The sequence below is a fragment of the Strongylocentrotus purpuratus genome, unplaced genomic scaffold (genome assembly GCF_000002235.5).
Source record: "Strongylocentrotus purpuratus isolate Spur 01 unplaced genomic scaffold, Spur_5.0 spur5_scaffold_19, whole genome shotgun sequence".
NCBI lineage: Eukaryota > Metazoa > Echinodermata > Echinoidea > Camarodonta > Strongylocentrotidae > Strongylocentrotus > Strongylocentrotus purpuratus.
This window is the reverse complement of record NW_022145604.1, coordinates 7,835,297-7,849,126: the sequence shown is the minus strand read 5'-3', so window position 1 is coordinate 7,849,126 and position 13,830 is coordinate 7,835,297. Positions and strand designations below refer to the sequence as shown.

Below are 13,830 nucleotides of genomic sequence, written 5' to 3'. Positions count from 1 at the left end.
CAGGAGCAAGCAATGTAGTTCAGAATTTTTTTAAAAATCTTTTGAAAAGAATTAACCCAGGCATGACTCCCAAGAATTTCATTAGAAATGAGTAACAGATACAAATATAATCAAGTTATATATTTTCTCCATTTCCCCTGTACAACATTTGATGTAAACTACGAGCAGAACGCCAGATCATATTGGTGCATTATCAAAATTACTTTTGTTTCATACTTTTAAAGTTGGCAATGTGTTCTAAATACAATGTTGTATGACACACACATGTTTTTTATCATGATTTCTCCTTTTGAAACAGCAGTATACAACAAGTATAAATACAGATGGAGTACAATATGCATGTACAGTCAAACCTGCTTTAGTGACCACCTGTCTACAAAGACCACATTTTTTGTTTTTCTCACGCCTTTGAATGTTTTTTTTAAACAGATATATGGCACCATACAAATGCTGTTCATCATCTTCCCTTGAAAATGGTTTCTCATTGAAACATGTACTAAAGAAACCTGTCTTTTAATACAAAGACCACCTGTCTTCAAAGACCACTTTTTGTGTTTTCCTTGGGCGGTGGCTATAGACAGGTTAGGCTGTATTAGGATATACATTCACATCTAAGGCAATCACATAGATTACAAAGGTAAACTAAAGCCAGGGGCTATTTCAATACTCTTTTGTATGAATTATGTTAAGATTACGTCATGCATCAATCTTATGTTCACACAATTAAGTGGGTGATGGAAAAAGCTCTTGAATTTGTCTTGGGTTACTTTTTCCGAAAATCTTGCTGCAATCATGTAATATCTCATGATCTTCCAATATTCTTTCACTTAATCAACTCTGCTGTTAAAGACGAATACTGGAAAAGATTTAAGTTCAGCTATTACTTGAGCATCTTACAAAACAATTGGTATTAATTTTGCATGAACTTTAGATAGTGTTCAGTTCTTATATTTGAAAACTAATAGTTACTAATAACACCTTTAAGATAGAGTCTTTGCTCGACTTCTCAGATTACAGAGTGTTCATTTTATATTTGCACTTGTTACATTATAAAACTTTAAAATAATGCTTACTTAAGTTTTCTTTTCTTAGCATTTCATTCATTTTAAATCACTTAAAACAAAGTGAAACATACTAAATTATTTCCGTGCAGTGAGAAACAAAGTCAGATGGCACCTCTTTATAAAATCACAACACCAGTATAGTTTAGGTGAGAATATTGAAGACTGTCTACAACTACAATCTTACAGATTTTGGCAAAATATTTAGTCACTTCAAATTATATAACAATATATGTTAATGACAGCATAAGGTGAAACAATTGTATAAGTTAAATACATGGATAATATGACCAAGTAATTCAGTTAGTACATTGATAAGTATTGCTAGCAACTCACGACGCTACACACAAAACTATAACCTAGCTCCTCAAAAAAGTTCTGCAACTCGAGTTTCATCGATTATATCTCACTTTTCATGGCATAAATATTGTTTTGTGTAGTATCAATAGAAAGTATGGTTATTCCTCTTTAGAATGATATCATGTTTGGTATGATGGTGTGTCCATAGAATGAGCAGTGCATCCAAATAAGGGGCAGGGTCAAAAGTAAAAAGTTGCCAAATGCAGTGGTAAGCACTGCGGAACACTCTTCTTTCTTCGACATAAAAGAGTATGATTTTGATCGTGACAGTGGGCTACTGTTCCCTACTGGTCAGCCGCGAATGCCAAATTCTAAAAGTTCTGAAACTAAAACTCATGCACTATGGTGACATGTCAGGCAAGATTCGCTGCTGTTTGGTCATCAAATTTCTGAAGCATTATGCCTAGGTAAAAAAACTGTTGAAAAGGCCTGGCCACTAGGGCAACATGAATGCACAGTCAAACAAGAGCAGTGCATTTTCCAACTTTTCGCTTTCGACATTGCCCCATATTTTGATTTACTGCACATTCCATGACTGAAAAATCATTACAAATGGGGTATCATTTTCAAAAGAAATAAACCCAAATTTTGATGATACTAAACATAGCGATGATATGCCATGACAAGAGTGATATATTTGATCATACCTGAGTTTCCAAACTTTTTTTTGAGAGGTCTATTTCAAAACAATAACAGAGACAACAGTATCTTTTGTGAGGATGAAATATAGCACTTAATCCTATATTTCTCAACTAAATGCTCACTTAATTAAACAAGCACGTAATAGGTCTACCAGCATCTCTTCGTAATTGACTATTGGAAGACAACAAAAATTGATATTTTATTTACTTTTACATACATGTAAATACATTATGTAATTGCCTACTTTCTATTTTCAAAGCCTTAATGTACTAGAAGCACTATCATAAAAAAAAACCTCTAGCGCCATCTCAGGTCAGCTGTAGCAGTATGGTCCCGTAACTGTTCGTAGAGTCCAAGGAAATTTACCAGTCTCAAAGCACGTATCCATTCTTAGCTTAAAGCGCAACTATTGCGTCCTTTATTGTATGCGCAAATAGAACCATGCCTGGTCAATATTTTTTCGCTATACTGCCATGCAGGCAGTAGTAAATTTCATGCTTACAGTTTTGACCAATCAGAAGCCTAGAATCTTCATACGCTGTATGTAGAAGAAAATATCACTCCAATGCCAAGATAGCTTACTTTAATTTCAGAATATACAGTAATAAGCAGCACCGAATATATTTTGTCTACATTTCAAAATGTATCAAACTATTGCGCTTACATAATTCGAAAGAATATCGAAAGAATATTTAATAGTTTCTAAATGTAATGTTACCTTTTGGAACTATCTCGTAAGAGATAACAAATAATATTCAAATAATATACATATAATATGTGAGGAGAGAAAATATGGTTTTAATTATGATAATAGCTGACATAGGGGCTCTTTCATATTCTTTGCCTGACCCATGCTGTTCTATCACTATGGCAGAATCTCACCTTTTTCTTAAAATGGAAATATACAAATGTATGGTAATGAGTTGTACAATGCTAAATTAAGGAACAAATGTTCAGAAAAGCAGAGTAAAGGGAAATATAGGGAATGTAGTCTAACATATCTTGTCAATTTTTAATATATCAATATGCTCTCTCATGATGTAATACAATTCTATCTAAAATACATTATTTTTTACAAAAGAATTCATGTGTATTCAGATTTTGACAGATCACAAACAGGCTATAGACTAAAGAGTTAAAAGCACAGAGTTTTGCCAGCTCAGCTTCAGCTGGATCCAACTTGGCACATATTCCTTTGCTGTGTGCTTGCCCAACAAAGCAACAGGCACCATCCCTGGGGCCACATACAGAGTTAAATGACTCCATACAAAGGCAAAATTTGCTGTCATCACAGGTTTGTAAATTGAGTATTAAAGCGAAATATAACAACAAAATAGAGAGAGTACGCTAATAATATGAGAACTCTAAGGACCACAGGAACAAGCTCCATTGTTATGGCCAAACTTTGCGTAGGGATAGCATAGTCTACAATGTTACAACAGAGTTGAAGGAAAATGATAACGATTTGGCCACTATAAAAAATGACAGAAAAGCTTTCTAAAGTTACAAATAATTCCTCATAATGCACCAACTTCAGAGCACTATTTGGATCAGGCACAAGACAGCTTGAATCTGAAATAAGAAGACGATTCAGAGAGGAAAATGGGCAATCGATCCCAGTATGAAAATCAAAAGGGCTGTAATCCCTTTTTATAAATGTATATAGGATTATTAAAATGTTATATCACATCTTGAAATGATGTTATTTGTTAATGAATCAGAATCGTAAAAAGCTGCTGAAATAAGTAGATCAATGGGAAAAAAATGGAAAAGGTCTTTGAAGAGTGCCAAGGCTTGTTCATCCATGCCGCAGTAAACCAGTTTATTACAGCATGTGTGAATGAGCCTTTAGGTGGGCAAGGCTGAGCCTGAGATACTCAAGTGATGAGCTGATCTTGATCCGTGGACTGTCCCATCACGTAGTCGTACGATGGTAGCTCCGGCTGCGCGGTCGCAGGGGCCCCCAACGGCTGGCTGTAACTGGGCGGGGCTTGGGGTTGGGCCATGGTAGGGGGTGCTCTTTGCACGCCTGGTGGTGGTGGTGGTGGTGTTGGTCCCATGGGATTGGGGTGCATGGATGCACCGGGAGGGGGTGGGGTTGGCCCATAGCCATAGGGAGAGACTGGATGCTCTACATGGCCGTTTTCATTCATCGGATGGGGAGCATCTGAGAAATTGAAATAGTTGTCATACATTATGGATCTGGCTAGAATAGATAAATGAATTGATAGACATTATTTTGCAATAATGGGAAAAACAACAGTAGTTTTTATCTGTTAGATCAAGAAATGTCATCATTGAAATTAGCTGTACATTATCATCCTAAATTCTTCATCATGCAGTCATGTATCCATAAAAATCAAAAATCAAAAATTAATCAAACGTTGTACAATTTGACACATTCGTGACATGGACATGTGCACATCGTTTTAAAAAAATGTTTCTTGTACATACTCACACGCATGTTACATTAATGTTGTAGGTAAACAGTAACCCTTTTTATTTTTTATTGTAGTGAACAATGCTGCTTCAAGTGACTCCACAGAACACAAAAAGGTAACTACGCATGTGCAGCCACCCCCACCCCCCCCCCCCCCCCCCCCCTCTTCCCAACCTCCTGGCAAAATCAATCTGAAAATGATTATCTTCACTACAACTAATTTAACAAACAAGAGATTTCAGTCCAAAGAAGTTGCCTGGGAATGTACAGAAATGTAATAAGGTCCCTATTTTTTTTTTTTTAAAACCAGTCTGATATACCTTCACTACACACACAGAAAAGAAGAGTGCCCCTAAGGGTGCGTAAATTAGTCCAAAAGGCATCTGATAATGAGAAAACCTTTCGCACATGTTTTATACTTACATGGTTGGAACATCTCAGCAGGATGTTGCGGGTACCCCCTCCCCTGTGGTGGTGGTGGTGCACCCCTAGGGACCGGTGCCCCACCCCTAACACTGGGCTGCCTGGTGACTTCGGGAACCCCAAGGTACGCCTGATCCCTGCTTCCCCTGCTACCTTGCTGCATCATCTGCTGCACCAGGTACTGACGGAACATGTCCAGGAGTTCGTCCTGCCTTGTGCGCTGCTCGCGTTTGAACGTCAAGTAGGACACCTCGCCGTCGATGTCAGTGTCGCGGTCGACCGTGGTAAGGCAACGAGAGATCTGGAGATGAAACAGTATCAATATATTTTAAAATGTGCCTGGGAATTGTAATCCACAGGGGACCAATCACCTAAAATTATTTACTCGCCAAATATCACCAGCGCTGGACCTTTATCCTTTATTCGACACCGTTCAGGTGTTGTCAATCACCAGGATTACCCTTCAGTTTTGTGACCAACAGGCCTTATGCAATGCTCTGCCGTTTCCACTAATTGCCCCGTATGGAATAGTCATTATCTTACATTTCCCTCAACTGATGGGACTACAGGTTTGCTGTGTGCGAGGCTTGTACACCCATTAATGGTATTTCCACCAAGTCAGGTGTCAGCGAATAATGACCCACTGCACATGAAACTGATAACCCACTCCCTGTAAAGCTGGACTGCACTACTTTTAGCTACTTGGGCCCTCTATATAGCAAACAGTGCCTAAGCGGTTCCCGTTGGTTCCCCATGATGCCCTTTTTCTTATGTTAATTGAGAGCTGACTTCACGAGACAACCATCTGTCAGTGACCTTGCAGGGAGGTCTAATCTCCCTGGCTAAACTAGTGCAGACAGGTTTTAGGAACATGAGAATTCAGTAGTCAACAGGTTGACATCTGTTTGACTCACCCTGTAGATTGGGCACATGAAGATACAGCACGGCAGGCACATGAGAAACATACAGACACCTTCCGGCGAAAAGGAATACATGCTGTTGAACTCGGTCGAGTTGGTCACCACAATATTGGCATAAGCGCAGTGGTAAGTCGTATTGAAAAGGAGGCTATCTTGCCCCTGGTGGACTGTCCTGAACCAGCCTTTAAGAATGCTGTTGAAGTTGAACTGTACATTTAGAAAGAGAAATACACGCAGAAATCATGCGTTACTTATAGAATGTTAATCGGAGAATGATTAGAAAAGAGAGAAAGAAATACATAGTAGTATATATTTTTTTTTTAAACACTTAATCAGTACTTTTTTCATAATAAACATGGAAAGTGGTACAAAGAGATTACAACATACTTTCTGGGACCAAGGAAATTACCAGCACTTTAATATCAAGGCTGAAAACAATGGAATAAAACTGAAATAGGACCATAAGAATTACTGTAAAAATAAAAAAAAATTCTGTGCACATAAATGGTCTTAGATTCACCAATTGGTGGTTTTGTTCATGCCCCAACTGAATTGCAAACGCCGTGGAAATAGCTGTCTCTTGTAAATTGTGAAAGTTTCATGTTGTCAAAGTTTTTCCATTTTACAATATTTAGTTACAAAAAAGTTTGATACTGTAAAAGTAGAAATATTTGGGGTACATAAATTTTTCACGGATTTTGCGCTGAGAAAGTTTAAGCAAGACTTCTTGTGCATGTTTGAACGGGCTGAAATGTGTGCAATGCGAATTTAAAGGTAATACAAAGTTTTGGTATGGGGTCATGAATTTGGTCCAAATGAACGTATTTGAAGAATATGCAGTCTTACAATATTCAATGATCGTTATTGCGGTTAAAATTGTGTGTAAAGTGATGAAATTGTAAATAATAAACTCTTTATGTTGTATAGCGCCCTCTCAAGACTTATATTACTTTACCTTCAAAACAATGTTTCTTGACTACAATCGACCGATTTGCTATTTCCGTTTGGAAACTATAATATATCAGAACTGCATATTCTGAGATTTTCATGGTCGCAACTACAGTACCATGGAATGGCCTTAGGCGCTATTTGAATACATCCACAGGGGCATCCAAATATTTAAAAAAATTAAGAATTTCTATCCATCCAATTTTCAGAATTTCTCAAAACTTTGCATTACCTTTAAGAACCAGCGAATATGTTTTGGGGTCACTCAGCGTGAAATATTACAGTACATGATTATACTAATATCTTTTATAATGAGGTTTCACAGAACTACCACACTACCACTGCATGACAGGAAGCTAAGCTCTGATTCTCTCGTAAAAACTTACCTCAAGGGCAAAGTTCCGACCGTTGACAATGTCCTCTCTTCCTCCATCAAAGATCTGCATCATCTGAGTCTGGATGACAGGATGTGATGTGTTGACTGTCACAATGATGTCACCTATAATACATCAAACAACAAACAAAGATGCTATCATGCAAGTTCATCTGCTATCATGAAAGGTTGAGTCAGGTCACATCGCTGACTAAGGCAGTAGATGAACAGCTTAAAGTTTGGAGGTTAAAATGTTTTTCTATTAAGAAAGAAGTTTACATTCAAACATGATAGAGGATGACAGGATGTGATGTGTTGACTGTCACAATGATGTCACCTACAATACATCAAATTCAAATATCAAACAAAGATGCTATAATGAAAGGTCAAGTCAGGTCACAATGCTGACTAATTCAGGCAGTAGATGAACAGCTTAAAGTTTGGAGTTGTTTTTTTTTTTCTCCCATTGAGAAAGATGTTTAACTTTCAAATATAACAGAGCAGATGGACATGTAGTGACTTTGGCGATGTAAATATAACCAATTTGCTTGTACTGTATATAACTATAGCCAACATAATTTTTCAGTGTTTAGGCCTACAAAGTACCATTGATGGTAACGTTGCCATCAATGGCAACTAACATGGTAACATGTAGGGCTCAACATCCAATCAAAATCAAGGTTTCCATGGTAGTTACTAGTGATCGCAAAGTTACCATCAATTTTAAGTTTTGTGCAACGGGGCCCTGAATATCTACACTATTTCTGTCTTCCTCTTTTTTTAAATTATAGATGCATTCCTAACACTTCTTTTACACTAGGATGTTCTTAATAAAAATGTGTTGATTCCAGTCCGAGACTATTAAGAGTAGACCCCCCCCCCCCCCTCTCTCTCTCTCTCTCTCTCTCTCTCTCTCTCTCTCTCTCTCTCTCTCTCCCTTACTGCTTTCAAACAGACAGAGGCACTTACATTTCAAGATGTAGCGGGTCCTTCCTGACTTGTGCCTCCTCTCCAACTTGACGTCAAACACCAGAGGGCGTGTCAGCAATCTCTGAACAAGCTGGTCGTACTGGGCCACCGTTGAAACTTTCAAAATTCTGTAAGAGCAATATAAAAAATATAGTTGAAGAGTAACCTACTTGGAGAAATAATTATCCATTTTAAAGTCATGACGGAGATACACAGAAGCCTGACATGAAAATGAATCACAATTGCATACCCTGTTTGTAATATCGCATACAATTAAAGACTGGATCAGAATGCTAGTTGGACTTGAAAAAAAAAATAATGATAACTGTTTCTAATATAGCATATTATCAGTTACTATGTGAATGACATAAACCTCTGATAAAAATAAATGGGTTTTCAAACTATTATGGGATATCTTTTTGTCTGTAACAGGGGTCTTCCACAATTTTGATCATATGAAATTAAATTTCCAGACATAGCATTTGTGCTTTTCGTAATCTAAACCTAAAGCTATGGTCACAAATCAGAGCAGCGACTGACCGATCAGTAGCCTGCTCGGTCGCTGCTGGAATTAGGCATCGCCCAGCGATTAGGTTGGTGCCCGGGCGGCGACCGCCCAGGCACCGAGCGTATTTTGGGCGGCGAGTGAAAAGTGAGCAGGCGCTGCCCAAATTTTAACTCCGCGCTAAAACTTCAGCCTTGACCGAGCGATGCCCTAAAAACGAGCGGTGCCTGGACGGCAGCCGCTCGGTGGCCGGGCAGCCGCCGGGCAGAATTGGTTAAAAACTCGCCGCTCGGCCGCCGAGCAGTCTACTTTTGGGTAATGTGACCATAGCATTACCAAAAATAAAATTGTTCCTCTTGTGGAGCGCCTAATTCATACTCATCGGACTACAATAACGTGGAGAGGATGAAGTATTGAAGAGGTAGTGTAAGGTGATGTAAATGTAAGGGGACCTGTTTACATATGGGTCTCACCTTCCCATGGAGTCTGGAAACTTTGGACCAGTTTCTGAAAACTTTCATTTGTCTACAAATGAGGACCCAACTGACATGCCGTTTATCAAATCAAATTGTGTTTTGATGGGATGTCCATAAACTTAGACTTTTGACAGTTTTAAGAAACTAGTCCCATAACTCATGTAATTTGTCATGAACAGAAAGACCGACCTGTTCACATAAGGGTCTTACCTTCCCATGGAATCTGGAAACCAGGCTTCGTGTGATTTGTCATGAGCACAGAGATTGACCCGTTCGGGTACGGGCCTTATCACAGGATGCCTTACACAATGCTGAACCTGAATTTGAAAAACAATTTTAACAAAACAAAAGCTTTTACTTAGAATGATGATAAGAACAGCACTAATACCAGTCTACTTGTTCTGCTAATACTAATACTAGAACTACAACTACTACTGCTGCTGCTGTGACTACTACATCTACAACTGCATCTGGTTAAACATCATATGAAGATATATATTAAAAATATTAACAGCAATGATTATAATGACATCACAAAATATTAATATTAATTAGAACAAAAAAGTCAATAATGAGAAGAAGAAGATTTTTGATAATTAAAATGATAGTAATAACAATTATGATAACAATGAAGAGGATATCTTCAATTTGCATAACTTTATGGCTCTTCTGCTGTACATGAAAAATATTTAGATCTGTTTTCGTTCTTTAAATGGGAATTACACCCTAATAATTAGCCGGTATTAACAAATGAAGAATATTGAGAGAAGCAAATTACGGTAGTGAAGTTTGAGCAATATCCAATTCAAAATAGGGAATTTTCGAATTGTTAAAGTTGTCCTCAGTAAAACACAAATTGGAAACACTGTGAAGTATCTAGCGGAACCTCTCCAAATGGCTCTTAACAGAAAATTTCATGAACTTTCATATTCTTACTTATTTATGATGGAATTGATTTGTTTCATACAGTGATTGTTTAAAAAAAAAACATATTGCAATAAAAGGTTCATTATTGATTGACAATTTCTTTAAGGAAAATAGAAAGTTCTGTTTTGTTTTGGAGAGAGCAAATGGGAAGGGACCTCGCAAGATACGTCATTCTATAATTGCCAATTATCCTTTGACTGATCTCAACTTTAAAACTTTATAAAGGTGAGTTCTGGTAATGCGATTGCATTGTGAAAGAAAAGGTGTGGAATGGATCATAAACAGTTGATCATGTAGCATGTAAGTATTGGTGTGCACTGCAAGGTTCTGGAGTCATCAAAATCATAATAAATTTGGCCGAGTCTTGGTAAAGTAACAAGCACTGTAGGGCCACATAGAAAGCTATATATGGGACAACACACATGGTGTCAGGGCTATAGTAGTACCTTGATTTCCTTGTCTTTCTATGCTCATTACTCAGCCAGTATACATTTTCTTCCAAAATTGTTTGTCACAAGTCATTTATTTGTAATCTTGAACATTCAGTGTAAGTTTCGTTTGATTCTGTGAGAATTAATTTTCTTTTTTTTTACCAGAACTGAGGTTAATTTTTAATAACTCTTCTTAATTTGAATAGGATTTCGCTTTAACTTTAACTTTCACTGACCTGTTCCTCTCATTTTTCTGCTTTTATCAAAACCAATTTCATATCAGAGTGGACTTCCCCTTTAAGAACTACTATTACATACCTGGAAATATGGTGGAGGGTTCTTGACGAAGTCCTCTACAAGAGTAACCCCTATCATTGGGAGTGCTTGTTGTGTGTTGATCATGGTAATAGCTACTCTCTGCAGGAGAAAGACAGAAAGAATGGAGAACAAATTGAACTAATTTGAGGTGATGTATATGAATAGCCATTACAAAGAAACATGCTTTTGCCTTTCAGTGATGACAAGTGCTCAATACCCAAATATAATCTGTTGCTTTACCTATACCCAAGATTCTGACCTCGAGAAGATTGCCCGACTCAATATGATGTACAAAATCAACGCAAATCTCGTAGACGTTGACTGGAACCCCTACTTAACCAGACCATCTCGCCAACTTAGACGCACAAACCCATTATCCTTCCAGAGACCTAGAACCAACAATTTACTCAAATAGCTTCTTCCCATGGACTGTTAAATATTGGAATGACCTGCCTCATTACATCCTAGACGCCCCAAACATAGATATTTTTAAGAAAAGGCTCTGCGATTTTTTTCACAAACACCAATCAGATATAATTCTACCAGGTCAACCCCCAGGTCAGCCCTCTGACGCGATGCGGGATCCCGCTTTGTCGGAGTAATATCCAGAACCAGAACCAGAAGAATATATGTTGTGTTCTCAGCAGTCAGGCTTCCAGTTCAATTTTGTGTTTCTAACTTTCTTCCTTCTCGTAGTTGGGTGTCTTCATCTAGACCAAAAGCTTCCGTCTCTCTAATCGTCGGTCGTTCCACTGAGACAGGGGTGATAGTGAGCACTAAAAAAAAAAAGTTTTTTGATTTCCCCTCAACCACGCCCCCCATTTTCGAGAAAGAAAATTGGGAAAAAATAGGGCAAAATTGGGAAAAAATAGGGCAAAATAGGAAAGATTCAAGAAAATAACGGGGAAATCGGTAAAATCAGGATAAAAGAGGGAAGAAGAAGAAAAAAAATCTGGTAAAAAAAAATAAAAAAATAAAAAAATCGGGAAACCGATTTAAATCGGGTTTTTATCAGGCCTGCTGAGACTACGTCTGGCTCCAGCTCCACTAGACCTCCGATTATAGTATATGGGGAATGTCAACAAATGTCAGTTTTATTAAAGAAATGAACCATATCAGACGGTTATTTCTGTCTATCTTCATCTTGCTGCTAGTTTTAGATTCATTGCCTTGGCATTAACATTATTAACCATTCATATTAATTACTACAATTTAGTATAAACATATTGCTTCATCACCAAGAGCCTAGACTATTACAAGTGCAAAATATCATCATTGACATTAACATGTACCGGTACCTGAAATATGAATAGATCTAACTTTTAGGCCTAGGCTAGACATTGAAATATGCAAATGATAATCATAAGATAAAAATTAAAATGCAAATGGAAGTAGAAGATCTAGAACTTAAACTACAAATAAATGATAGACAATTAAACAGCTAATCCTAGACAAGTAAGTAAAATAGTAGACAATAAAAATTGATATTTATGGTCTGTGCCTTTGTTTTGGTTTTGCACGCCTCAATGATTACCATGTCACGAGACATGACGATCACTCAGCACAGCTCAGCAAACTCTCTAAATAATCTCCACAGACTACACAATTCTCAATATGTGGGAAAGTGTATTGTTTCAATTTCGATCGTCATAGCATTATCAGTAGAATTTAAAGCACATCATTGGTAGTTAGACAAACATGATCCTTTCAAGCAAAGTACCTAACAATAAGTGGCATTTTTAAGTGATGTAATAATGCAACACTTACCTATCAAACACAGATTGAATTGTATTTATGAGCAGAAAATTATTCTATTGAACGAACGTCGTCGATGAGTATGGGTAGTCTGTAGTCTTTATTTTGACATGACGTCATGTTCTAGGCGAACTCGACTCGACTCATCAATCATCGCATGTCATTGGTTGTCCGTAGTTTGCAGACACAAACCCTTGTTAGATATTGATGAGAATAAGGTCTGAACTAAGAAAGTATGCCGACAGAACGGTCTAGCGCTATCCATAAGCTCTGTTTTCAAGCTGATTGACACAGCCAGAGTGTGACAGAGTTAGGCTCTGCTCAAGATTTTATGGAATTGTGATTCAGTGTCAATTTAGAGTCTGTACTTGTAGACTAGCTTGTCTAAATGACGTATTCAAATTGAGGGGGGGGGGGAGGTACTTATTGAAGTCAAAGTTTCTGGGATAACATTGAGAAGGAAAACGAAAGCAAATCAGATTCATACAAAAGAGTAACAAACATAACGGGTAAATAACTTAAATGAAGTATAATGCACGGTGGATGATAGCAAGGTGTTTCGGGAGAAATGTTGATGAGATCGATGGGGAAAATGACAAAACGGGGACAGGCGACTCTTTCATCCCCCCGTTTATTTTGTTTAATTTTCTCTTTTTTCCCCTTTTCCCCTTTTCTCCTTTTCTTTCTTTTCTTTCGCCGGCCGACCGGCATTATACGTTACACCGAGTTCAAAATTCTGCATTAATATAGTACACGAGGATAGAGCGAGAATACCGACATTAGCTGACCCGACTCAGCAACATTATAATAATAGACATTTCTATAGCGCCGTCTATCTAAAAAATTCTATTCCGAGGCGCGTTTATTATTACCCCGGCTTTAGCCTATAGCTGCCATTACAGCGCTCCAGCATTTCAAGGAATTAATTCCTGCCAGGTACCCATTTACCTCACCTGGGTCGAGTGTGGCAAATGAAGATTAATGCCTTCCCAAAGAAAATTAGTACCGTGTCGTGGATCGAACCACGACCTTTGAATTTCAAGTCAAGTGCTTAAACCACTCGACTACGACACTTCTACGTAATTATCTGCGTATCTTTCTTGCTCCCTCGACGAGATGACTCCACCCAACAACCCCCTCACCCATCTCTCTCTCTCTCTCTCTCTCTCTCACTTCCAGCACTCCTCTTCCATGCTCTTACCCTCCTCTTTCTCTCCTCTCTTTCATCCCCCGTTTCTTTTCTCTCTTTTTTCCCGTTTCTTTCTTTTCCTTCTTTTCCTTT

The 13,830-nt window shown here is 37.9% G+C and overlaps 1 protein-coding gene across 1 annotated transcript; it reads right to left on the bottom strand.

The window, feature by feature from the left end:
* Positions 1-775: 775 nt before the first annotated feature.
* Positions 776-11,488, bottom strand: LOC763669. The gene is made up of 8 exons (XM_030990192.1): positions 11,473-11,488; positions 10,794-10,892; positions 9,328-9,434; positions 8,137-8,264; positions 7,181-7,293; positions 5,841-6,053; positions 4,927-5,227; positions 776-4,230 (listed from the first exon to the last, which is right to left on the bottom strand). Exons 2-8 carry the CDS (start codon positions 10,875-10,877, stop codon positions 3,941-3,943), a joined length of 1,236 nt encoding a protein of 411 aa, XP_030846052.1. The 5' UTR covers positions 10,878-10,892; positions 11,473-11,488; the 3' UTR covers positions 776-3,940.
* Positions 11,489-13,830: the final 2,342 nt, after the last annotated feature.

Coding starts and splice junctions, on each gene's coding strand:
- LOC763669 (XM_030990192.1), bottom strand. CDS start 10,877: ATGATCAACACACAACAAGCACTCCCAATGATAGGGGTTACTCTTGTA. Junction 6,054..7,180: donor GTCGGAACTTTGCCCTTGAG/GTAAGTTTTTAC, acceptor CTAAATGTACAG/TTCAACTTCAACAGCATTCT. Junction 5,228..5,840: donor TCATGTGCCCAATCTACAGG/GTGAGTCAAACA, acceptor TTTCATCTCCAG/ATCTCTCGTTGCCTTACCAC.